This window comes from Solanum tuberosum, unplaced genomic scaffold, assembly GCF_000226075.1.
Source record: "Solanum tuberosum cultivar DM 1-3 516 R44 unplaced genomic scaffold, SolTub_3.0 scf00001, whole genome shotgun sequence".
Taxonomy (NCBI): Eukaryota; Viridiplantae; Streptophyta; class Magnoliopsida; order Solanales; family Solanaceae; genus Solanum; species Solanum tuberosum.
In genome coordinates this window covers 4,056,412-4,084,307 of record NW_006238927.1, presented here as the reverse complement: position 1 = coordinate 4,084,307, position 27,896 = coordinate 4,056,412, and the positions used below count along the sequence as shown (strand labels likewise).

At 37.6% G+C, this 27,896-nt stretch overlaps 1 protein-coding gene across 1 annotated transcript in view; it reads left to right on the top strand.

Annotated features, from left to right (window-relative positions):
- The window catches only part of LOC102589147 (nuclear export mediator factor NEMF), a 29,267-nt gene extending 8,217 nt beyond the window's left edge, over positions 1-21,050 (top strand). Inside the window, exons 9-14 of the mRNA XM_006337927.2 lie at positions 3,219-3,373; positions 15,958-16,063; positions 16,149-17,069; positions 18,631-18,718; positions 19,932-20,291; positions 20,491-21,050. Coding sequence (XP_006337989.1) covers positions 3,219-3,373; positions 15,958-16,063; positions 16,149-17,069; positions 18,631-18,718; positions 19,932-20,291; positions 20,491-20,684 — 1,824 coding nt within the window. The 3' untranslated portion in view covers positions 20,685-21,050. The remainder of the gene's footprint in view (positions 1-3,218; positions 3,374-15,957; positions 16,064-16,148; positions 17,070-18,630; positions 18,719-19,931; positions 20,292-20,490) is intronic.
- Positions 21,051-27,896: the final 6,846 nt, after the last annotated feature.

Here is a 27,896-nt window from a genome sequence, read left to right as displayed (position 1 = left end):
AACTTTTTGTCTTGCCTTGAGCCTATACCTTGGGCGTTAACCGTCACTCGAAACCCCATTGTTGATCCCAATGAACCCTTGACCCGGCTTGCTACTTTACTAAATGCTATATCAATTGTGCGGAAGCTTTTAATGGATGAGCATGCAATAACTTAGGGAACAAATTCAATAACTTTATTATTGCAAATCTGAAGATCTGTATAATATAAACATGATTGTAAAATAATGCTGAAACCTATAACTCAACTAATGCTTCTATGAAGCCTCTAATTGTACTGAACTTAGGTTATTGGGGCAAGACCCCAGGCGACTTGAATACTCTACTAACAACATCTGATAATTACTAATACTCTAAGGGGTTGTTTGGTACAAAGATTAATAACGCAGGGATGAGTGACACAGAGATTAGTAATGCAGGTATTAGTAATACAATGTTTATTTTTATCAAGTATTTGGTTCTTGTTTTCCACCTCATCTTGTGTTTGGATTAAAACTCTATAAAAAACTTCTTTCCAATTATACCTTTGAATTATTATGTAATTGGGTCAATGTAGATAATTGCCGGACAATATTATTTCTTATGACCTTCTAACTAGCTAATTTTGTTGTCATGTTTGCTATTTTTTCACTTGAATTATTTGAGGATAAATAATTGTCATCTTAATAAATTGATCAGTCACAAAATGTCAATTTTCAATTTAAAAAAAGATAAACCATCTACTTTTAAAACCGAAAAGATGGTGAGCAATAGTAAAATTGAATAAACCATCTATATTTACACATAAAAATTGCAAGCTGTAGTTTTAATATGAAAACCACACACACACACACACATACATATATATACATACACATTCAATTAAGATCACAAACATCATGTGATGATATATTTGTCTTTTTAATTAGTAAATGTTAAACAACTCACATTTTCAAATATTGTATTGATTTGTTGATCCCAATGAACCCTTGACCCGGCTTGCTACTTTACTAAATGCTATATCAATTGTGCGGAAGCTTTTAATGGATGAGCATGCAATAACTTAGGGAACAAATTCAATAACTTTATTATTGCAAATCTGAAGATCTGTATAATATAAACATGATTGTAAAATAATGCTGAAACCTATAACTCAACTAATGCTTCTATGAAGCCTCTAATTGTACTGAACTTAGGTTATTGGGGCAAGACCCCAGGCGACTTGAATACTCTACTAACAACATCTGATAATTACTAATACTCTAAGGGGTTGTTTGGTACAAAGATTAATAACGCAGGGATGAGTGACACAGAGATTAGTAATGCAGGTATTAGTAATACAATGTTTATTTTTATCAAGTATTTGGTTCTTGTTTTCCACCTCATCTTGTGTTTGGATTAAAACTCTATAAAAAACTTCTTTCCAATTATACCTTTGAATTATTATGTAATTGGGTCAATGTAGATAATTGCCGGACAATATTATTTCTTATGACCTTCTAACTAGCTAATTTTGTTGTCATGTTTGCTATTTTTTCACTTGAATTATTTGAGGATAAATAATTGTCATCTTAATAAATTGATCAGTCACAAAATGTCAATTTTCAATTTAAAAAAAGATAAACCATCTACTTTTAAAACCGAAAAGATGGTGAGCAATAGTAAAATTGAATAAACCATCTATATTTACACATAAAAATTGCAAGCTGTAGTTTTAATATGAAAACCACACACACACACACACATACATATATATACATACACATTCAATTAAGATCACAAACATCATGTGATGATATATTTGTCTTTTTAATTAGTAAATGTTAAACAACTCACATTTTCAAATATTGTATTGATTTGTTTTGGATTTATTTAGTAACAAACAACTCTCTCTAAATAATTTGTAAGCTAATTTATTTAAATAAATTTACTAGTACAAATATAAAACATAAAATCAAGGATTGTATTGTAGTGTCTATAAATAGGGTCTCAATGTAATAATGTGGACACAACAACAATTCAATAATATTCTTTTCCTATATTTATATTCCTATTCTAAATAGGATTGTATAAACCTATTCCTATTCTAATAGGATTGTATAAACCTATTCATGTTCTAACAACTTTCTACTCCGAAATCGAATTAACGAGCGGTTGGTGACGTTTGAAAGAAGACTCAAAGACCTTTAGTTTGGTGGGTCTTCGGCCACAAGACTCTTCATATTCTAGGAAGAGTGGTTGTTTGAAGTTGAGGTTAGTAAGAACTTATACGAAAACTCAACCGGTAAAGAAGTTTCCAACTCAACTTTACAGTTTAGGTTTCTTGTGGCAATAATTCATATCCAAATCACTTACCACACAAGAGAACTAACCTTAACACATGTACAATTGGAAATTACCGGGTTCAGGCCTATACGCATACGAAGAATGGTTTGGATCTTAGCTTAGAATTTGCAGGGTGTTACACTTTTGATAGTCCATCTATTGGGGCCTTTCTAGACATTGATGTTGGGGGTTATCCGTTGGAGGTTATAGAAGATTTTTTATGTGATTTCTGATAATTATTTTGCATAGAATTCTTTGCCTTTTATCTTGTGTGATACAATGTCGGGATATGTCTTTGTTTCATAATATGTTGCCTGTGTATCATCCATTGAAGTTGATAATGTTAAAATTAACAAAAAGTGAACTGTTAGCTCAGTGATTGGCCCCATAGTTATCTAAAAAGTATCTACTTGGTATATAAGCACTTTTTATTTACATGCACTGTAAAATTTATTACCACAAACATAACAAAATTCCAGTACAACCAAAAACCACCAAGTAACAGCAACTAAAGCACCCAAATCCCCACCACCTTCTAGGAGGGTTCAAGGAAGATTAGGACGCTAAACTAAGTACAAATATGCTCAATAAAGTGTGTACATTTCCAAGCCCGTTTTGACTCTCTAAGCATTTTTGTTATTTCTTTAATACTGAATTTAATATCCTGTACTATAGCACTCTTCTAAACAGTATAATTTCTGAATATATATAACCACTTTGCTGTACACAAATATGCTTTTTTTTTATATATGTAGTTTCTTTTATGGACTGCTGATGAGTATGTTACAGGAAAGTCAAGTGAATATAGCCTCTTGTTACACTTGAACTTCTTTTTTGATGAAACATACCCATCTGAGGGCTGTTTATTTGTACTGTTGAGTGACACAACACTTCTCTTCTCCATATAAATATGCAGGAAAAGACAGTTGCTGTGATTTCACATATGCGCAAAGTTCACTGGTTTGAGAAATTTAATTGGTTCATCAGTAGTGAGAATTATCTAGTCATAAGTGGACGTGATGCACAACAGAATGAGATGATAGTCAAGCGATACATGTCCAAGGGAGATTTGTAAGTTAATTATACTTAATTGGTTGTCAAGATTATTCATTCCCACATTAAGAACCACTGTTTTTTTTTTTCTTTTGGCTTGAATGTTTTTTTTTAAAAAACTGCCTCCAATGATCATTGATATGAAAGAGTTACATTTTGAAGTTTGGTATACCAAACTTAAATACAAGATCTTGGGGTAGAAATAGAGTTAGATAAACTCTACAAGTTAACACCAAAAAGGGGGGGGGGTCTAAGTTGGCTATTACTCTACTAACTTGACTCCTTGCCAAAGAGGATTCAGGGGGGTTCGTAAATGAAATTAGAGGGTTTAACCTGTTGCATTCTGAAGGAAGGGAGCTCCCATCTATTTGTGTTAATTAATTCCCTAACTTCCCTCGGGAGATCAGAGAAAGAGTTGAAATCATGTATTGCATCAACACTATAACTCCTGGATGCTAATATATCAACAGGTTTGTTGGCTTCCCTGAAGCAATGACTGATGATAAATCCATGAGATTCAACTATTTGCTGTGCTTCTTGAATCAATTTATCCAATCTCCAAGGCGTTCTCCATTCTCCGTTTATGCATTTAACTAAGAGTAGGGAATCCGTTTCTCCCCAAACCCTATCATAACCTCTACTAACACCATTTAAGACCATATAGTAGTGCACAGGCTTCAGCCATGTTGCTAGTACCTTTGCCTAGACCTAAAGAGTAAGCAAACATCATGTTGCCTTGGTTGTCTCTGATTAGCCCTCCTCCACCACAACTTCCTTGAACTCAACTTCCATCACTGTTGAGCTTAATAAAATTTCTAGGTGGTTTGAGCCATTTGACTCTGATGGAAGTTCTTTGATTGATGTCCACTTCAAAGATTTGACAGAGGTTATTCCAGCTTTCCCCTATCTTTGCTTGACCAAAATTCTTCTGTGTAACCTGCAATAGAGTGTAAGTGATGTTAGTTTTGGTTCTGAAAAAAGAAGGCTTTACAGCCTCAAATTTATTGCTACACCTAGTTCTCCAGAGTTCCCAACAAATGATTGGGGGTAGAGCTTTAGATATGAAAGCTGCAATGGGGTTTTTAGTCTTCAAATTCCACCAACGGAGTAATATCATCTTGAGAGTGTTATGCATATGTCCAGTTCCCAGCGACCCTGCAAAAAACTTCCAGATTCTTTTAGCTTGTAGGCCTAGACAAAAAAGGTGATCTACATTTTCAATATTTGTGTTTGTCATCAGAAATGCAACAATGACATCCAGGACTGATACTAATTCCAAACTTTTTAGTAACTCTTTCATCAGTTGGAAGTCTATCGTGGATTGCCCTCCAAGTCAAAAACGTCGTCTTGAAAGGGATGCCCTTGTTCCATATGTTTTTAGCCATAATGTTGATCCCCCTTTTATGCCTAATGTTATTCCAGGCCGAGCTCGTGCTGAATTCCCCAGTAGATGTATCAGTCCAAATAGGATAGTCCTCTTTGTTGCTGTCCAAGTGGATACCCATACTGATCCTATTTTTATCTTCTGTGGAAAGTTGGTATTGCAAAGTATCCCAATGCCAAATTCCCTCTATTAAGACAGAGTTGAGATTGATATAACTATGGGAGTTGTCGTTAGGGTGCAGAAGATAAAGCGGTCCCAAGTTGGACCAGTTATCAAACCAAAATGACACATCCCCTTTTCCAACCCTCCAATAGATATTTTTTTCGGTGTTAAATTTAACCCCACAGAGAGATTTCCAGTATTGAGAGGTTCCTCTTGTCCATTGGACCTTCACAGGGTGTTGATTATTCCAGTACTTGGCTCTCATGAAGTCACTCCAAAGAGATTTAGAAGTTCTGAGCTTCCACCATTGTTTTGACTTCAAAGAATTACAAATATCTTCAATTCTTCTGAAATTGATGCCACCTTCCTCAAATGGATAGCACAAGTTATCCCAAGAGATCCAGTGATGCTTGTTTCCATGTCTTGTCCAGACCAAAAGAACCTAGCTAAGCATTTTTCAATAATTTCAAAAGTTCCCTTAGGAGGATCAACAACACTGAGAAGATGAGTAGGAAGAGCAAGCAAAACATGTCTAATGAGGATGGCTCTGCCACCGGGAGAGATGAGCTTAGAGTGCCATCCTCTAATTTTGCTAGTAACCTTTTTGACAATATCATTGTAATACGAAATCTTCTTTTTCCTAGTGATTAAGGGACAACCAAGATACTTGATGGGAAATTTATGGTAAACCATACCGGTGAGCCTTTTCGTTCTAGTGATAGTGTTAAGACTAGCTTTGGATTTGAGGGAGAAACAACTCTTGTTTCTATTTATGAGTTGGCCAGTGTTGTCCTCATGTTTCTTGAGAGTGTCTAGAATCATTTTGAGAGATCTCTTGTCCCCATTGCAAAAGATGATTGTGTCATCGGCAAATGTTAAGTGGTTGATCTGGGGACCATTGGCACTCATGTAGAAACCTTTGTACCCAATCTTGGTTTGCAGACCTGTCAACATATGAGAAAGCAATTCAGCACTCAAAATAAAAAGAGAAGGGGATAGAGGGTCTCCTTGTCTTAGTCCTCTAGAGGACTTGAAGAAACCATATCTCCCTCCATTTATAATAACAGAATACCAGTTGTTTGACAAACAGTTGTAAATAATGTGGATCCAGTTCTCCGAGAAACCCATTTCCTAAGAGCTAAACACAGAAAAGACCAAGAGACCCTAATCATAATCTTTGGTCATGTCCAGTTTTATGACCATATTCCCTCCTCTATTGGGTTTGTTAATGTCACTAATGATCTCTAGAGCCGAAAGAATATTCTCTAAAATAGCCCTGCCTTTAACAAACCCAGTTTGATTCTTAGAAATAATTCTAGGTAAAATATTAGCAAGTCTAGCATTGAGAATCTTAGAAATTATTTTACTAGCGACATTGCACAAGCTAATAGGTCTTAAATCAGAGAAACTTTGAGGGTGATCAATCTTAGGAATAAGAACTAAACAAGTATGGGTAAATTTTTTTGGAAGGATATCACCTGAGAAGAAGGAAATAACAGTTTTGTGGACATCAGAAGCTATTATGTTCCAAGCTGCTTGATAAAAGCGTCCACTAAGTCCATCTGGCCCCGGTGCACTATCTGGATCCAAGGAGAAAACACACTCTTTGACTTCTTGAAGGGTTGGCAGAGCACTCAGCGCCTCATTATCCTCATCAGTGATACACCTAGGTAAATAGTTGATAGTTTCAGTATCTATAGAGACACTTTCACGGCTAAACAAGTTTTGGTAAAAGCTCACTGCTCCTTCAGCAATTTGATCATTTCCTTCAAGACATTGATTCTGCTCATTCATAATTTTCTTTAAAGAGAGTCTCCTCCTCCTATCTTTGATAGTGCTGTGAAAGTAAGAAGTATTGGCATCTCCTTCCTCTAACCATTTGGCCCTGGCCTTTTGTCTTAGGATGGCGTCTTGAAGTTTCAAATATTTTGTGAACTCAGCTCTGCATCTAGAAAGTTCACATATGTTGACCTTAGTGTTGTTCATAACACTGTTTTCTTCCAGTACTTTCATTTGGGCTTCCAGTCTTTTTGGATCCTCATAGATGTCTCCATAGGTCTCTCTAGACCAGAGACTAAGCATTTTACAAGTTTTTTGATCTTCTGATGTAAAATATACATAGGATTTCCCACTACTAGTTCTTCCCAACATCTCTGAATGGTACCAAGAAAGTTTTCATGTTCAGTCCAAACGTTGAGAAATTTGAAATATTTAATGCATTGGGGAGCAATGTTGTTCATGTTGACCAACAAAGGGGCATGATCTGAGCATGTCCTTGAGAGATGGGACACACTACGTGTTGTAATCATCAAACCAATTGGTATTATAAACTAATCTGTCAAGCCGTTTCCAGATAGTGTTAGGGGGATCCCTGTTGTCGAACCAGTGAATTTAGCACCAGAGTATCCTGCATCTTGAAGCCCACTCACTCAGGCAGTCTAGGAAGTCCAAACTCTCTCCAAGGGTGAAAGGTCTTCCACCCATTTTTTCTTCAGCCGTGCAAATGACATTGAAGTCCCCAATAGCACCCCAGGGACCTTGAACGGCGTTAGCAATAATTTTGAGATCCGCCCACAATTCTCTTCTAGTCTTCTGAACATTTAGCATAGACAATTGAGAGGAAAATGGATAGGCCATCATTATGGAAATTTTTAATAAGAACATGTTGATCATTATCTTGTATGATGTCTACAATGATCTCGTGGTTCCAGTAAATCCATATCTTGTTGTTAATATTGAAGAAGCTATGATCCATCCTTAGTCTCCTTTTGAATTTCTCTAGTTTGCTACTATCCACTAGAGGTTCCTGGAGGCATATAAGAGGTAAGTGAAATTGTTGTTGAAAAAGAATGAGTCTTTCAATAGATCCACTGGACCCAATCCCTCTAATATTCCAAGAAAGGAAATTAAGCATTGGAAACAGTAGGGGGTGGGTTATTTTGTTCTTGAGATTGCTCCGAGGTAGGTTGCTTCTCTAAGTTGTAAGTTCCTCCTGGATAGGTAATGCTCCTAGGAGATAAGTTATTGTGAAACGTGATCTCTTCGGGTGGTTGAGTATACTCATCCAAAAGAGTTTTTCCATTTGTATGTTGTCTAGTTACCTCGTCATCTGATTTCGAGGATATTTTGTCCTCTTCAGTGTCCTCCATAATCATATCCATCCGGTCCTGCCTCGGCCTATTATTATCCTCTGGTGGATCAGGATAAGGATCTGTTGGGACTCTTCATTTCTAACAACAAGGAACTTTTCTTCTTGGTAAGATACTCCCTTCTGTAGATTTAAAGCCGGCCAACTGATAGCAGTAGTTTCCTTACTCTTTTTTTTGAGATAAGGGTAACTGTGTATTCACAAAAGATTCATCATCAAATGATGATGATCATAGGTCACTTACAATCTCATCAGAGCATAACAAAACCTACTCCTAGGGAGATTACAAATTGCCAATGAAATCAACAAAAGTTCTATATCCCCCCTCATATCCTGTTTACACCAAAAGTATAAAAGACTAAGGATGCAAAAAAGACATGTTCCATAGATTGGTATCTACCTTGCCGTGGAGGAACATGTATTCATTGACTTCAACAAGTTGATCACACATAAAACATCTTGAACAAATTTGTCTTCCTTTTTTCTGGAGCAATTCATGTGTTAGACATGCCCTTCTACACACCAACCAAGCAAAACATGATACCTTTAGAGGTATTTTTATCTTCCAAATTAATTTCCAAGGCCAAATTTTGATTCTACTTTGACCAGCATTGTTACTCCAGTAGCAAGACTTCACTGTGAACACTCCTTTCCTCTGTAATTTCCATTTAGGCTTGTCAGGTTCATTGGAGGTGCCTGGGAAGGTATTTATGATCTGAAATAGAGCAGTGATTCTCCCTATTTCCCAATCATTGAGGGCTCTTCTAAACAAGAAATTCCATCCTTGAGGGCTCCACATCTGAGAAATTGTGTCCTTGTTCTGCTGGCTGAGTATGACCAAATCTGGAAATAAAGTTGCAAGGCACTCTTCTCCAATCCATAAGTCATTCCAGAATTCAATTTTCCTGCCATTTCCCACCTTAAGTGAGATGTTATCCTTGAACTGTGGCCATAGTCTTCTAATGGTCTTCCAAACACTACACCCAAAAGTTCCCAGAACCTCCTCAGTAGACCAATGACTCTGTAGTCCATACTTGGCAATGATGACTCTCTCCTTAGTGCTATCTCTTCAATGCAGAACCTCCATAACCATTTCTGTAGAAGGCAGGAGTTCTGGAGGCTTAACTTTTTTATATCCAGTCCCCCATGCTTCCTACTAAGAGTTACAATGTCGCACTTGACTAGCTTGTAACCTCTATTTTCTCTGTTACCATTCCAAAGAAAAGATCTTCTAAGTTTGTTGATCTTTTTCTCAATGCTTTTTGGAATAGGAAAAAGGCTCATCATGTAGGAAGGAACGGCATCTAGGACTGATTTGACTAGGTAATGACTCTATCTCCCTCCCAAAGAGAGGTAATGACTCTTCCACCTTGCAAGTTTCCTGTCACATCTCTCCAAAACATCATTCCACACTCCTATGTCCTTGTTTTGTGCACCCAAAGGCATGCCCAAATACTTTGTTGGCAGAGTAGCTATCTGGCAGCCAAGGTTGCTAGCTAGCTGTTCCATGTTGCTTACATGGTTTACTGGATAGATGAAACTCTTTTGCCAATTTACATGGAGCCCAGAAACACCTTAAAAAATAGTGAGGATAGCTCTGATGTGTCTGATTTGTGTCACCTCAGGATCACAGAAAATCACAGAATCATCTGCATAAAGTAAATGAGTAACCCCCCACCTCATTCTCCATTCTCTCCTGCATTTGAGCTTTAAAACCAGTTAACCATCCATTGACATTTGCTCTCCTAATCATGTGGTTGAGGCCTTCCATGGCTAGAATGAAAAGGAAAGGTGAGACTTGAGAGAGGGCCCCCCTGCCTCAACCCCCTTTGAGATTGAAAGAAACCTTCAGAGTTACCATTTATAATTAATGAGAATTTAACAGTGGATATGCAGAAGTATATCCAGTTAAGCCACTTCCTCCCAAAACCCATGTCCTTCAGAATTTTTAACAGAAAAGACCAATTTACATGATTATATGCCTTTTCTATATCCAGTTTACACAAGATACCAACCTTGAGTCCACCAATTCATTAGCAATAAGTGAGGCATCCATAATTTGCCTTCCTTTTAAGAAAGCCATTTGGTGTATATCAACCAATCTCCCCATTACTGTCTTCAACCTCTCTGTGATTAGTTTGGAGATAATCTTATAAACTCCCCCTATCAAGCTAATAGGTCTGAAGTCTTTTAATTCCTCTACCCCAGCTTTTTTAGGAATCAATGCTATGAAGGTGGCATTAAAACCTTTTTCAAATACTTCCTTTTGATGAAAATTGTGAATGGTCAACATCAAATCCTCCTTCAAAGTTCCCCACATGACAATGAAGAAACTCATTGTGAAGTCATCAGGGCCTGGAGGTTTATCTCCATCACACTGTTTTAATCATCCCAAGACCTCTTCCTCAGTAAAAGGTCTTTGCATCCAAGTTTGTTCCTCCTGAGTTATAGTTGGACAGTCCAGGAAATGAAAACTAGGTCTCAGGTCTCCAATTTTCAGATTCAGTGTATTGCTTCCTATAGAATTCAATCATAATGTTTCTGATTTCTCTAGGGTCTTCTACAATTTCTCCTTTGTCTATTAGCCTGGTGTTATTCCTCCTGTGTGATGTTGCCATTATTTGGAAGAACCTTGTATTATTGTCCCCTTGTTTCAGCCATAATACTCTGGATTTCTGTCTCCACCTTGATTCTTCATTTTTTGCGAGCTCTTCCAACTCCACTACTATGGTGGCTCTTACCATCATTTCATCTTCAGTCAAATCTCTTGTTCCCTGTAACTCATCAATCTCAGCCAGTTCTTCCAGCAGGCTGTTCTTCTTATTTGCTATCATCCCAAAGTTTGCTTTGCTCCAATCTTTGAGTTTTTCCTTGAGCATTTTTAGCTTAATATTGAGTCTATAGTCTGGGCAACCTTCCACCATACTTGGATTGGTTCAGTGAAACCTTCCACTTTGATCCACCAGTTCTCGAACTTGAAATTTGACCTTTTCTTCTCCCAATTTCCACACTCTAACATGATAGGGCAATGATCAGAGAGGACTCTAGGTAGTAGCTTTTGCTTTATGTTTTTGAATTTTTCTTCCCATTCCATAGAGAAAAGGAATCTGTCTAGCCTCGCTGCACTTGGGTGATTGAGGCCTCTGAACCACGTAAAATCTCCACCATGAAGCTGGGGTTCATGCAGTTCCATCTCATGTATCCATGTTGAGAAGTCAGACATAACGAAGGAAATTCTATTGCATCCTTTTCTTTCTTCCATAGTTTTGTTGGTGTTAAAATCTCCACATGTGACCCAAGGCCCATCACAAATGGTTCTAACAGCAACTAGTTCCTCCCAGCAATTTAACTTCTCATCCCTAGTATGGGGTGCATACACTCCAGTGAGGTACCATGTATAGAGGTTATGAGTTGAAACAAACTCATAAGTGATGGAATATTGACCAGCTTCAACTAACGTCCCAGTCCAGCTTCTACTGTCCCACATCATAAGGACCCGACATCATAAGGACCTCCCCACTGGTACCCACAACTTCCAGGTAACCACACTTCATCCATCGGCATGACCATAGTTGCTTGGCCATTACTTCAACCTCCTTGCTGAGCTTTGTTTCTTGAAAACAATAAACATCTGCCTTCCATTTTTGCATTAGACTCTTCGCCATTATTCTTTGTTTGGTCGTTTAACCCCCTTACATTCCATGTCAATAGATTAACTTTCATTTAAAAGTGAAACACAAATTTCTCCCCCTGCTCCTGCTCCCTTCCACTTCTTCCCCTGCTCTTTGGAGTAGACACTGCCTTACCAGGCCCCTTGTTATCTAGCAATGGTTTTCTCTCATCAATCTTCATCAACAAAGCTATGGTTTCTTTTTCGAAACCTTCGAAAGCTACCCCATAAGTATTGCTCAACTCTAGGATATGGGAATTAACCCAATTTGATGCTTCCGTCTCGATGATTTCTTGAGAAAGAGGGATTTGCATATTGACTGGATCGGCGTCACGTATCTGCTGAATCTGCAAATCCTGTTCTAACACTTGCACATGTTCTCTTCCTTTTTTGGGGAGTTCAGCCTCATGAGGCTGTGTTTCGCGGTTTCCTGGATGTTGGAGACAGTCCTTTCTTCCCCTTCTGCCCCATCGTATATTCTTCCTCTCCTTCATTTTCTTTCTCCCAATTCTTGAATGCTTGCAGGAACTGAGAAGCGAGGTCTTTAAGATCTCTATTACCTTTTTCCCCCTCCACATCCTTCTCACGTGAGCGGGCCTTGGAACTGCTGGGCTTTTTAAATTTCTCTGCTGGGCTTGGGTGGATTTGTGATTTATTGTGTTTTGGGCCTTGATTTGAAGGAGATAGAAACAAAGGCTGACCCGTAATTGACTTCAAATTTGAATTTGAAGTGGGCTCTGACCCATTGTCTTTTCTTGTCCCCACATGTGATAAAAAACTGGCACCCCCCTCAACCCCTCTATTAACCTCTGGATAAATCTGCGAGAACTGCTGGTTAAAAGAGGCCGACTTGCCTTCTTCTCCGATAGTGAATTTGGCCGGCAGCTGTGTCCACAACTGCATGGAAAAGAAGATTTCGGCATTCAAGATTTTCACCTCCTTCAGTATCCTCGAACCATCACCTTCAACCTTAATTCTAGCCCATTTAGGGTGATTTCTTAGCTGTGTCTCTTCCTCCGTTTCGACCCAACCCCCGCAGAAATCTCCGATGCTTTGAAAGTCTTATGCGACCATAGATGTAGTGGGAGACCCACAATTCTGATCCATGTCGAAGAGGGTCCAATCTCTCTGTTTATGGCCGCTATTGTTGGCGACCACCAGTCCAGTTGAACCCTAGTGTTTTTCCACACCCAGTCCCCTGTAATCACTTGCTCTGCCGTGTCTCTTGTTGCGAACTCGAACAAAAATTTTCCACCCCCCATCTCATAAGTATTCAAACCATGAGTCTCTCTCCAATTTTTATTGGTCCATCCCCTCACTTCTGATAGGGTAGGTACACTCATATCCCTTCATTACTCTTGAACAATCCTCCATTAGTAATGTTGATAGTTTCATTTTCGGGAAACATTTCAATTGGGATCATAACATTTTTGCGGAACCTCTTCCTTTTGTTGACCATAGCAGTGAGTTCTTCCTTGTTGACTTCCAATATGTTAGCAATTTCTTCATGAAGTTGTTCTTTGGTATCATCAATCTTTGCATTTGAAGAGTTACTGTTCCTTCGAACATCAAGTCTAACTCCTTGTTTCTCAGCTTTTTTTCCAGTTCTTTCTTTTGTCTTTTCCTCCAGGGCTCTATCCACTCTCGTGTACTTGAATGCTGTGTTCACGAGTTTATTTTGGCTCTGGCTATCATTAGTACAAGCCAGTTCTCGCGTGGTGTCCATTTCATCAGATCTTTTATTGTCCTGAAGCTGCACAAATCTATTGAGGCTTTTGTTGTTGGCCGCGTGAGAGTTGATGTTATGGCTCCCTTTATCGTTGTTGGATTTGACTTGATGCCCTCCTTTATTTTTCCTTCTATCCACATTTTGCCATCCCTCGTCCTTGTCTTTCGTATTTGTCTCTACCTCTTTAGACAGTTGGTTTTTTCAGAGGTTTTGTAATCTTTAGCAGTAACCTCTTGATGACTAGGATTTCTTTGCCTTGGATTACTTCTCTTGTTCTGTTGATTGCCTTGGATGCTCCCCTGTCTCAGATCTTGTTCATTGTTCTCATTTTCTTTCTCATTTGTATTATCGAATCCTAGCTCGGGGTGGAGGATTCTACATTTTAGAGCTGTATGACCCTGAATCTTGCAGTGAGCGCAGAAGGCGGGGATTGTCTCGTATTCGATTTTTTGATCAAAATTTTCAATCTCCCCTTTAGGATTTTTGATGACCACAGCAACTTCATGAACAAGAGGTTTCAGCAGATCAATTTCGACTTTCAATTTGGCCATGGTGGGTCTGGTTTTGGATTGAGTAGCTTTGTCCATAGTAATGGGATTACCAATAGGACTAACAATTCTACAAAGTGCTACCCATTCATAATAATGCCAGGGGAGGTTTGGAAGATTTATCCAAACAGGAGCTAAAGTATCTGCCTCGGGTTTAAATTTGGTCGACCACTTTTGGATTTTCATGCTATTCTCCTCGTCCAGGTTAATGACGTTCTTAGAATATATGGTTTGGAAATCCTCTTCATTTTCCACATCTATGAACACATGTTTAAGATCTTTTACCCCTATTTTCACAGATCCTTTGAGAGGTACAATTTTCACAAATTCAGTCCTAATTTTTTCAATGGAGGGTCTGGTTTTGGCAAATTTACCTACAATAGTCCATTTGCAGGTGTTGGCCAGCAGCTCATTCTCCTCTTCAGTGAATACGATGACCGGTTTACCCTTGTCGAACTCATAATTTCTATGGGGAAGACATATTTTTCCCCTTTTGTGAGCTGATGTTGTTAGTACTCCAGCGTAAGAGAATTGCTCGCTTTTATCTCTACCGCTAGGAGCGTTGGTGCCGGGAGTATTGCTAGTCGAAGCATGGAGGGAGTCTTGTGGAAATTGAGAGTTCGTTGTATTGGGAATTTGGGGTTGTTTGTGAAGAAAAGGATTGTGTTTGTTTGGATCGGGGGTGTCTGGGGGCTGTGTTATTGTTGGACCAAAGAGATCAATGGTGATGCTCATCTCAGCTTCTCCGCCAAGAGAATCCGGCGAGAAGTTACCGTTGGGATTTCACAGAATAGTCTAGAGAGAAGGCAGAGAAGAGAGTCAAAAGTGTAAATTTGAATTAAGAACCACTTAAGATGCTTTGTGTAAATTTGAGAAGACAGTCAAAAGTGTGGTTAATCAAACATTTATTGGGAAATCGTATTGGGGCGGCTGCTACCTTTTCCTTTAGATGTTGATGCACCGAAAAGTTATGTTCCTTCCATTTCAGTATATATATGATGCTCTTTTCATTTCTGAGCCGTTCCAAAATGTTTTGCACCATTTTAAAATAATATTATTCTATATAACTTTCACAATCTTAAAGAACTTAAGATTTCTTTTTCTACTCAAATCTTAACCTACGGTCTGATGAAACTATCTTTTTAATCATTACTTCAATGTTTTCTCCATGTATAATAAACTAGTCAAATTAACATTTTAAAATCTGTTCCCCGTCAAGCACTGACATAAATATAGGATGTATGGAGTTTAGAGATGTTACTTGCTGTGTTGTGTTATCCTCAAACTCAGTCATTGGAAAAGAGACATCAGTTTATGATGACCCAAAAAGGAAAGGATTACATTCCACTCTCTAGAATGGAGTAACTGAATTAACACTTTATCAAGTATAAGCAATTTAGAGTAATAGAATGTGGTAACTTTGCATTCTGTATCAGGATATAGTGATTCAAACTACCCTTCGGGGTGGCCCAGTGGTTTGGGCTTGGGACTTCCATGTTGGAGGTCTCAAGTTCGAAACCCCTTGCTTGCGAAAGCAAGGGGTTTGCCTTTTGGGTTGAGCTCGTCGCACCGGGCTTGCCTAATGCGGGTTACCTCTCCTATGTGGTTTGCGAGCTATTGCATAGGAGCGGGGGTTTTACCCTGTGCGCACCCAAAGGGTAGCGGCTGCGGGCTTCCCTTGTCATAAAAAAAATAAAAATATAGTGATCCAAACTTTTGGTGCTACAATACCTTTTATCCCCACCTATTCATTTACACTGACCAGACTTCTTTCTTATTCTTTTTTGAATTTAATAATAACTGTACGTACACTGTTCCTAATTTATCAATTTCCAATTAATGTATGTCTAGTTTTTATATGACATTAGATACTAAAACTGTCTTGTGAATCTGGTTAAGTTTGTAGGGAATTTGTTCCTTTTTATGTGATTGTTGTATGAGAAATATTTTCCTTGAAATAGGTACATTCATGCAGATCTCCATGGAGCTTCCAGCACTGTGATCAAGAATCACAAACCTGAGATGCCAATACCTCCTCTCACATTGAACCAAGCGGGATGCTACACTGTAAGTTGTGCAGATTTCATATTATTGTATCTGCTGTAGGTGGGAAGCAACAACCTCACAAATACTTACCGAATTTGCACTGTAGGTTTGCCAAAGCCAGGCTTGGGACTCAAAGATAGTGACCAGCGCTTGGTGGGTTTATCCTCATCAGGTCAGTAAAACTGCTCCTACAGGTGAATATCTAACAGTTGGAAGTTTCATGATCCGTGGTAAAAAGAATTTTCTTCCACCACACCCTCTTGTTATGGGCTTTGGAATATTATTTCGCATGGATGAAAGTTCTTTGGGGTTTCACTTGAATGAAAGGAGAGTTAGAGGTGAAGAGGAAGGATTAAATGATGCTGAACAAGGTGAGCCATCGAAAGCAATTCCTGATTCCGACTCGGAGGAGGAGTTGTCCATGGAAACACCCATTGTAGATATGCAAGGCATAACAGATATGCCAAAGGATAGGTCAAATGTTTCGGGTGTTTCTTCTGAAGCTCAATCCAATATCGTCTTGAGCATCTCTGATGATCAAGCTAGCAATTCAGTCAACTCTTCTGTTGAAGTTAATTGCAATAATAATAATGGTACATCAGATTCTTTGGGGATAATGGCTACTTCTGGGGCATCACAGCTGGAGGATCTTATTGATAGAGCTCTCGAAATTGGATCTTCTACTGCATCTACTAAGAAGTATGGGGTCCCTTCTCCCTTAGGATCTGCAGGGCAGCATAATGATGAAGAAAAAAAAGTAACACCGAGAGAAAAGCCTTATATTACAAAAACTGAAAGAAGAAAGCTTAAGAAAGGCAGTGATAGCTCTGAGGGTGCACCCACTGTGCGAGGAAAGCAGTCAGAAGAAAATCAGAAGACTCAGAAGCAGTGTGAGGGAGATGTAAACAAAGCAAAGTCTGGTGGCGGGAAAGTCAGTCGTGGGCAAAAGGGTAAACTTAAGAAGATAAAAGAGAAATATGCAGATCAGGATGAGGAGGAGCGTCGTATTCGAATGGCGCTGCTGGCTGTGAGTATTATGAACAGTGTGTATTTTCATAATTGTTTCATTTTTAGTGGTTTGGTTTTCCTTCTTTTGTTCTGCTCGTCATTTTTATAGGCTTTATGGTTTTAGTCTCTGGCTTCCTGCATTGTTGTCTTGAAAAGCTTTTGCTTGGAGTATCTTGGTACCTTGTAAAATAAAGAGTATCTTGTTTTACCGACGTGACCTAAAGTTGTGGATATCATACAAGTGAGACACATACAGGTTGCATTGATATAAACATGTGCTTAATATCCGTCATTTTTTGGGTAGGGTGGGGGGTTATAGGGTTTGGAGTGAACTAAGAAAAAGTCAGACTTCAAAGGTAAAGATGCTCATTCTGATCCTGTTCTCTGGATCCACCTCATACAGTTCTTTGGGTCTTGTGAACTGAACAATATGAATCAGGTATATAAAGAAATTCCTTTGTATGACGTGGGGGTGGCGGGGGCAATATAGATACCCTGCATCAAATAGTACTTTACGTGGCTTCTGAAGTTTATTTGATAAAGTCTGGCCAATACTACTTCCTTGCCTCAAATTTCTTCTAAAAGACGATAGTGGAGGTGAATGTGGATTGAGCCCTGCATCAAGCGAGTATTGCTTTTTTTGCTCTCTAGGTATTCCATGATCATCACAGAGTTTATTATACACTCTATGATGATTTTACAAATGAGGATGCTTAAGTAATGCAAACAATAAAAGCCAGGAAGAAAGTTGAGTTATCAACCTCAAACTTCCTTCTACAAATGTATGAACTAAAAAAGATAGATTGTCTGTCTGAAGTATTTTCCTCTTTATCTTTTTCTTCAAATCTGTCCCACAACACTTGATAGTTCATCACTTCTTGGATTTGTTGGATCTACTTTGAAAAGTTACTGTGATGTTTGAAATTTATTTGATCTAGTCTGGTTAGTATGCATTCCTCTCATTGAAGAGAATTTGCTCTCTGGTTGGGACTTATTGATGCTATGCCCTGACACTGCCTCTTTTTTCTTTTTCCAAAGGTCTTTCCTGTTACCTGTCCAGACTTTCTTCCTGGTGTCAGATCTATAAATCTTCTTCGAAGAAGTTTGTGACAGTATCATTTGTTAGCTTTTATTTTTCTTATGTTTTCTAAAAAGCTTGGGTAATTTATTTTTTCTGTTTGCACAGCACAACTACAATCTACTTCCAGAAAAAATTCTCCAACATGACTATTTGTTCAAGTTCACCAATGGCCATTACCAATCCATGATTAGATGCTTTCATTCCCATTACACTGGTAGCTCTACTTAGGAGTCGCTGATCCTGTTATCATACTTGATACGCATATCATGCATTTGATGATCTATTGTTTTTCTTACTCTTCAAAAGAAAAGATGATCCATTATTTTCACTTTTGTGTTATTTCCTCTTATCATTTACCATAACTTTTTCTGGTCACGCTTGGGTTTCCATCAGAAGTGTATGAACTCACCAATGAGTACATATATGAACTTCTCCAAGATTTTTGCATTTTCATTATCCAGCAATGCTTGCATTAGTTACAGTTCCAATGAATTTGCAGTCTGCTGGAAAAGTAGAAAAGGCTGATCAAACAATCCAGAGTGAAAAGGCTGATGCAGAGCCAGATAAGGGAGCAAAAGCAACTACTGGTAAGTTCTATGGCTGCTTAAATAGAGTAGCAAAATAAAAGCAGTGGTAAGTTGTATTGGCTTTCTGCAAAGATATATATATATATATATATATATATTTGGTTTCCCGCCCGGTGTCCGGAGCCCTCATTGGAGCCCCGACTAAATTTAGATCGCGCACTGTGCCCATTCGAGTGGCGCTCCCAACAAGATTTTCTCCATACCCAGGGCTTGAACCCGAGACCCTGGTTAAGGGTGAATAGTCCCACCACTGCACCACCATTGCTGCCGAGTGGGATCTTACACTCACTTGTTCTATATTTGACTGCAGTACGAAAATTTGACTTATGTTTGTATTTGATTGCAGCAAAATAAATTATTTGCCTGTACTGTCTGTCTCTTGTCAAACACGTTTTGGGAATTGATAGAAGTTATTCAGTGACACATGGCATTAAATTCAGAAATCTGATTTCCCCCACAAAAAAGAGGGTGTTAGTTGTGCATTAAATGAAAGTAACTTTCATTGCTATTCACAGCTGTTGTGAATTTTGGTGCATCTTAGAACAGATAATGCCAAAACTTCTTCCATAAATGAGAGTGGTTCAATTTCCCAATCTGTACCTTGCCTATTTGGAAGTACCTTGTAGATTGTATGCTCTTGGTTATTGATTGGGGGGAAAGCAGGTTGATACTCCCTCCGTCCCTATTTAGTTGTCCATATTTCCTCTTTTAGTCCCTATTAAGTTGTCCATTTTGACAAATCAAGAAAGGACAACAATTTTTTTTCTATTATACCCTTATTTAAATAAAGTTGTCATAAATAAAGTAAATAAACTTATGAACTTCCCAGCATTGATTAGTTATCTTGTTGTCCCTATTTAGTTGTCCATTTTGACAAATCAAGAAAGGACAACAATTTTTTTTCTATTATACCCTTATTTAAATAAAGTTGTCATAAATAAAGTAAATAAACTTATGAACTTCCCAGCATTGATTAGTTATCTTGGGTGAATTTATTTTGGAATTGTAAATTGTACTATAAGGGTAAAATTGTAACTTTACAATGCTAATCATTGTTGCCTTGATCTGTTTGCCATTTCTAAAGTGGACAACTAAATAAGGTCCGAGGGAGTAATAAGGGTTACTTGAAATAAATACACAGTAATGCAACATTTGTAGTGAGTGTTTTATTTACTCTTGAGTTTGTGATTTTGTTTTGTTTATATGGTAATAGGGATTGAAGATGCTGCAAAAATATGTTACAAGTGTAAAAAGGCGGGTCATCTCTCTCGGGATTGTCAAGAAAATGCAGACGAGAGTCTGCAAAGTACATCGAATGGAGGGGATACCCATTCTTTAACCAATGTGGGTAATGCTGCTAATGACAGGGACAGGATAGTCATGGAGGAGGTGGATATCCACGAGATTGGTGAAGAAGAGAGAGAGAAATTAAATGATGTGGACTACTTGACTGGAAATCCATTGCCAAATGATATTCTATTATATGCCGTGCCCGTCTGTGGCCCTTATAATGCGGTACAGTCGTACAAATATCGTGTGAAATTGGTGCCAGGCACTGTTAAGAGAGGAAAAGGTACATCTTTCATGTTGTCACTGTTTTTGGAAAATATTTTTATTTTACTTGTGTCTGTTAAGGTGTTACACTGAAGTGATACTTTTGCTGCAGTATGCATAGGATTCTGGCTTATATTCTCATTTATATGCTACTTCACTAGAACCATTTTTTAATTGCCTTGGCTTTTATTTTCTTGACAATTTTTCTCCTTTGGCAGCGGCCAAGACAGCCATGAATTTGTTTAGTCACATGCCTGAGGCTACGAGCAGAGAGAAGGAATTGATGAAGGCATGCACAGATCCTGAGCTTGTTGCTGCAATTATGGGTAATGTCAAAATCACATCTTCAGGCCTTACTCAGCTGAAGCAAAAACAAAAGAAAAGCAAGAAGTCTAGCAAAGCAGAAAGCTAGTCAAGGAAAAGCTCTCCATACAATGGCAATAGTGAGACACTGTTGGTATTTGTCCTTATTCGATGTAAGGATGAAGGTTTGATTTTCATCTAAATATATGGCTTCTTACCCCCCTCCCCCTTTACTAAATAACCACAAAAGAGGCGACATACCAAACTGATTTCTATGATGTTATTTGGCGTTTTTGTTGGACTCTGTCTCTCAAATTTTGTATGAAAATATGGTAAATGATTAGATCATTGAGCTTGTTTTGTCGCTAGTTGGCTCAAGCTTTGACTTGATTAATGAGTGGTAGCTTAAGTAAATTTGCATTAAGAAGGAGATCATTCTGCTTTAATGTAAAATATGAAAAGCTTTGATCAATCAGATTGCGGGCTCAAGTGGAATAACTGAAATGCTTCTATAATGAGATGAAATATTATTGTCAGGGTGGGGTTTTGCTGAGAACTCACCCACTAGTTGTATTATGGTTTGGATGATGATGTAAGTTGATTGTTACATCTCTTGCAACATATTAACTCCCTCACTCTAGTTAATTTTTGCTGCAATTTGCTCATTCTTCAAGTCTGACATAAAATTACATATTCAACTATTACTCAAAAATTAATTAACTTTTCTAAGCAGGTCTTATGCATTCTTAAAAATCTTTCTTGATTTCTGTCTAGGGATGACAATAGGGTGGGATGGGAGCGGGGCGGATTTAGAACAATGTGGGGCGGTGCGAGTTTCAATCAATGTAGGTGGGGAGTGGGGTGGACCATTTTTTTTTTTGTAAAATTTAGCTGGTGCGGGTGCGGGTGGAATTGCTGATTGAATTACGTTTTTACCTCTTTTCATGTTTCTTCGTTTGCTGCAAATGTTCTTTTCACTTCTTTTCTAGTTAGTTTTTTTTTTTTTTTTCACTTTTCAATTTATAAAAGTAAATCCCTGAGTTGCTACAAACAAAGAAGTTATTAAAGTTTACAAATTATTTTGGTCCCAATCCTGTCATAAGAATACACTATTTATGAAATCAGCTCTATATCAATATTGAACCTATTTGTCATATGAGTGCTAAGTTTTATTAATAGAGAAACAATTTCATTGCAAGATATAATAAATAGCCATAGGTACGGACAAGAGTTTTCATGAATAAGTTGGAATGGAAATGAATAGATTTCTTTTTTTTTCTCAGATGTAAACACTATTTTTCAATTTGGTAAAAAATTAAACTAGAAAGGAAACGGTATAACCTTACAAGTGCGGTGAAACAAATTCTAGAAAAGATTCTAATTTCAACCATAAAACACTCGTAAATCTTATAAAAAGTTGAACACCTTTTCTATTGTTTTTTTTCAAAATATTATCTTTAACAAATTATGCGGGGGAGGCAGAGTGGGGCAGCTTGAAGTAAACAAATTATTCCTGGTTAAAATCTTTGCGGGTTTATGCGAATATGCTCCGCAACTGCCTCATCCCGGTCCATTTGTCATTTCTCGGATCGAGACATGCCAACTAAGGGTGTTCAAGTAAAAAATAAATAAAAAATAGCCAGATAAAAAATTGAATCAACTCGAAGAAAAAATCTGACACTTTTGGTTTGGTTTGCTATTGGTTTTAACTTTAATTACCGGCAAAATTAAACAATATATATATATATATATATATATAAAGAGAGAGAATCCCAGGCCTGCCTACGTGGCGCCCTTAGAATTTAGGAATTTAATTTTTTATTTTCTTCGTACTTTTATGTGTTCTATCCCTATTTTACTTTTACCTTTAAATCTGTGTAACACCTCAGAAATTGAAAAAGGAAAGGACTTCATGTTTTGGCTACTGGTTGTGTCTTATGAGACTAGTCTACGGTTCGTAGAAGCTCATACGGGCCATAGATGGTGCTCGTAGGAGGGAGGTTGAGTTTAGGAAAAATTTAAAGTTCTGAAGTTTGACCTACGAGTGAACATGACGGGTTGTCGTAAGGACTATGGGGCGTAGATGGGTTTCGTAGAGGGGTCTCAGACTTAGTGAAATATTGGACTGGAATTTGGGTTCTACATGTTGGCTCTTCGAGCCATAGAAATTTTGATGGGCCGTAGGAAGGTCTCGTGGGAAGTTTAGCAAATTTTGGGTTTCTGAGGTTAAGTCTACATATGACTAGTACGGGCCATAGAAAGTTCTATGGACCGTAGGTCCAGTCCGAAGGTCACTGTACGTAGTAGTTAATTATTAAGGATATTTGAGTCTTTTCCTATGCATTTAATACTTATACTATGTCATTTTAACCTTTAATTCAAGACCTATAACTACCCTTCAACTCCTAAATTTACCCAAACCCTCTCATTCTCTCAAATCCCCAATTGCATCCACATTCATCCTCTCCAAATTTCCTTAAGTCTCAAGGAAGAAAACTAGGGTTCAAGTTTCAAGTCTCCTTTTTCCTCCATTGCTTTTGGGCATCATCAAGATATGTGGAATTTCACTATTGAAATTCATTCATCCAATGGGTCCAAAGGATTCTTAGGTGTCCAATTCAATTTCACCTAAGTTGCTTAGGGTTTCATGTGATCCATATGAGTCTTAATTGATGTTGATTTAACTATTCAATTTCAATCTTCCTATGCATATATTGATTAAACTACATTATTTCTAATTAATTTCTATAAATTTTGACTATGAATTTACGAAGAAACCCATGAAGTTATGAATATGAATTATGATAGTTATGTATCTTTTTATGATAAAGATGTTTATGATCTAAGGTTGCTTTTGAGATAAACATCATCAAATTGTGAAATGTTTTCTCACATACTTAGATAGTCATGTTGGTGAAAGGATTTCTCACATATGCATGGATCATGGTTTAAAAGAGCTACTCTTATAAGACTTTATGATTTGGATTGGTATTATGATTATTGCATTTTCTAATGTTATGTTTTGATAATTGACTTTCTCCATTTCGTTGAATTTAACTTAGCACCGAGAGAACTTTGAGGTGGAGGCTCAAATAGGATAGTCTCTACTAACAACCTCTAGTTCCAAACTACGTGGCCCTGTAGATTGTCTTAAATGACCTAGCTAGTGGATCCACAAATAACATAAGGATTAATGATATGGAGTCCTACCTTGACAAGTAGACTCTCCCTTCTCTGTGTGGGAGTTGCATCGGATTTCATGTTATAGCTCACATGGTCTATTGTCGTTAAAGCTAATATCTCATAAAATGAACTAAAGTTACTTCAAAGGTCTTATGAAGCTTTCATAATGATTTTTATCCATTGACCATGTGCATGACTTACAATTCTTCTTTCAAGGTTTTACTATATTTTAGCTTGGTCATGCATATCATGTTCCCTCTTATGTCCCCTTATGATTATGTCTCATGTTTTATACATATCACTCATATTTAGTACATTTCATGTACTAATGCGTACTTGTACCTACATTGTCTCATAATATAAGGTCCGACACTTTCTCTTCTCACGCTCGTGGCTAGTTGATCGGTAAATCGTGAAGACTTGGTGAGTCCTCATATTTTGAGGACTGTTTTATTTTTACTATGCTTTTCTTATGTATTTAGTTTTCAGATGTTGTACGTGGTGTGTACGTGTTATGTCCTGACCACTTTTTTTGATGTATTAGATTGGCTTGTCAAGGCAATATGTAGACTCCCGCTCTTATGTCAAACTCTTTTATGATATGATACATTTTGCTTAATTTCTTATAATTTCTATAGTACTGTGTTGTATGTATGTCAAGCGGCTTGTGTAGGGCCTATCAAAGTCTTATACATCATGTCATGTCTAGGGTGTACTTTGGATCGTGAAAAACTTGATATCAGAGCACAAGATTTTAGAAAAAATTCTAGGATATATGACAAGCCGCATTGAGTAGAGTCTTGTTCATGAGTGTGAAGCACACCACATTTATGAATAGGAGGTTACAAAACGTTTAGGAAACTTCACTTCATTCATTACTCTAAAGTCGTGTCATAGAGTCTATCTCTATAAAGATCCTTCTCCTAAATCTTGTTCGATACTTTTCAGGATATGGCAAGGTTTTAGAAAAAGTCCTAGGATATCTGACAAGCCGCGTTGAGTAGAGTCTTGTTCATGAGTGAGAAGTATGACATATTTATGAATAAGAGGCTACAAAATGTTTAGGAAACTTCACTTCATTCATTACTCTAAAGTCGTGTCATGGAGTCTATCTCTATAAAGATCCTTCTCCTAAATCTTGTCTGATGCTTTTCAGGATATGGCCCCTGAAGAGTTTATGTGAGAAAAAGTACGGTGAGAATGTGGAGCCCGAGGTTTCTCAAGTTTTGAATGATCCTTTGGCCGAACAAGTGAATCATGTCGAGTTTTGAGCTGCTTTCCAAGTCTTGGCTCAAGTTATGACGACCCAAGAAAATAGAGAAGTCGGTTCTCCCGTGAACCCAAATGTGGGTTCAATGACAATAAGGATAAGACTTCACTAGGATGAATCCTCCGAAATTTCACGGGTCGAAAGTTTATAAGGATCCTCACAAGTTTTTTGATGAGGTGTACAAGATAGTAGATATTATGGGAGTGTTACCAGTGGAAAAAGTGGAATTGGATACTTATCAACTTAAGGGTGTTGCTCCAGTTTGGTTCAAACAATGGAGGGAACAGAGACTATTGATGCGGATCCTCTTGATTGGGAGAAATTCAAAGGCGAGTTTCTTAACAATTTTTTTCACTTGAGATGAGGGAAGTAAAAGTTCTTGAGTTCATTAATCTTAGACAAGGAAATATGAGTGTGAATGAATATGCTTTGAAGTTCACTCAATTGGCTAAGTATGCTCCGACTATGGTTGCCATCCCTAGGGCGAGGAAAAACTAGCTGCTACTGGCTAAATAATGAATAATAGGCCATCAAATTGAATATCTTATACTTTGCATGCACATGTACCAAATAATACACAAAGTGACAATTGACTAACCTATGAAAAATTATTCAATATTGAGAAACCAATTATATCAAAGTACAAATATTATAATCGAAAATATGTAAAAGATAAAATTCATTAAAGAGTAAGGATTTTACAATCTTTCAAGTTCTTAATATATGTGACAATACCAAATGTCTAATATTCAGATATTAGAAAATGATCATTCATAATCTTAATGAGGTCATAGATTACTTCACAAAGCGAGGGTAAATTATCTAGTTAGTAAATATATAAAATTGGTAAATAAAATGTACATTTAACTTTTGAAGGGTATATTCGTAATCCAAGTTTCAACTATAAAACCTTCCACTTTTGAAATATATACTTCGTTAACTCTTAGGTAAATTAAAGTTACAAACACCTCATTTTTCTATGCTTGACTATTAGTGTTTAATTTTGTGCATATTTATATGCTCAATTACTACAATTTATCTGCATGTACCTTACGTTTTGAGGGCATTCTTGATGCTAGTTGATAAATTTTTGATAAGTATTGCGATGATTGCACACTAAGCTATACAATTAGCCATATGCAGGATTACTCTATATTTAAATTATTCTTTTTAACAAAAAAACATCCCCATATATATAAAACTTAACAACTTTCATCCTTAAATTAAAATTTGTCCAACAATTAATGAAATTCTCACAAAAACATATGCAGGTATGAGAGAGAAAGTAAAACCTTTTTCTCCCAGGCACAGCCATCGAGGTAATGACCTGGGTCTTCTCTGGAACTTCCTTCCCCCTCCGGTGATCCTTTTGATCACCGGAATCAACCCCTCTTTCTTCTCTTCTTCCTCCCTCTCATTTCCCTTTCTACAGACACCCATTTCTTATACGTTTTTTGATGGAAAACACCATTTATTTTGCTGTGGGCTTCAAGTCTTATTATCTTGCAAGACTCTCATGGACTGCTGGGTATTGGTATGACTGGACTTAGAGAAACATAAACTCCATTACCAGGACTCATTTTTCCATGAAAACTATGATGTGGATAGTCCAAAGACTGAATGAAGCCTCCTTGTCTAAAGAAACTCAGTGAGAAGATGGAAAATAAGAGAAGATTTCTCTGAAACCTTTTGCGCAAGAAATTTCAACAAGTATGGAAGATCCATCATTATTATCAACTTAAACATCATTATTATCAACTTAAAAGGCAAGAGGAGATCAGTGTTGATTATCCCAGAGCTAACACTCAACTCAGGATGGACCTTTGTAGCAGAAAAGGTGGATAGGTTCATAAAATCCCAAAAGAATGACCTACCCACAATGGAGCATATGTTGACTGATATACCGTGAGTTTACGATATTTTTAATACATTTCACTTAAGAGTTGTGTGTGTCTACGACCATTTTGTATTAGAATTAATGTTTTTGTGTTATATTTGTAGGAAATAGGCTTGGACGAGGTTGAGAGGGACATCAATTGAATTTCTGTAGAAGGAGTCACCTACAGAGGTGACCTACGGACCGTAGGTCCAGTCACACTCCGTAGGTTGGTGGCGTAGATGGAGCATCAGGGAAGTCTTGACCAAGTGTGGACCACTGTGGCTATTGATGGACTGTAGGTTGACCTACGAGCCTTCCAGCATGTCCGTCATTTGTTTCAGAAAGTCTGAGTTCCAGTACCTGATGAAAAGTTCTAAATGTGGACCCACGAGAGGGGACCCATGGACTGTAAGTCAACCTACGGTCCATTTTGCAGGTCCGTCGTTTGCATCAGAAAGTTGAAGGTTCCAACCTCTGTGGAAAAGTTCTAAGTCCTGAGCTACGGAAGGGACCTACGGATCGTAGGTCGATCCACGGTCCGTAGGTCAGTCTCGTCGATTAAAGCCGCGTCCAACAATTTATTTCCTTATTTCATTTCCTTTTTGTTAGGGATTATGTTTTCTATAAATAGGGTATGTAAACCTCGTTTTTGGGGGTTAGCCATTATTGTTTAACTTTAGTTCTTGGTGTGTTCTTGGGAATTAATTTGCAAACATTAGCAATTTGATTTCTTAATTTCGGTTTATAAAGATTTTTTCTTTGAATTTCAATTGGAGATTTCGGGTTTCTTCTACTCATTATGTAAGTTCATGAATTCTTCTTCTAAAAATATGATTTGTGTTCTTGCTAGCATGGGTAACTGAATCCACAACTAGGGTTGTGGGAACCATGAGCAATTAACAAAGTATAAATAGTAAGTAAGTAATTCTTAAATAGTGTTATTACATGCATTGATAATTCTTTCGTTTAGAAGCCTTTTTAACGGGGGG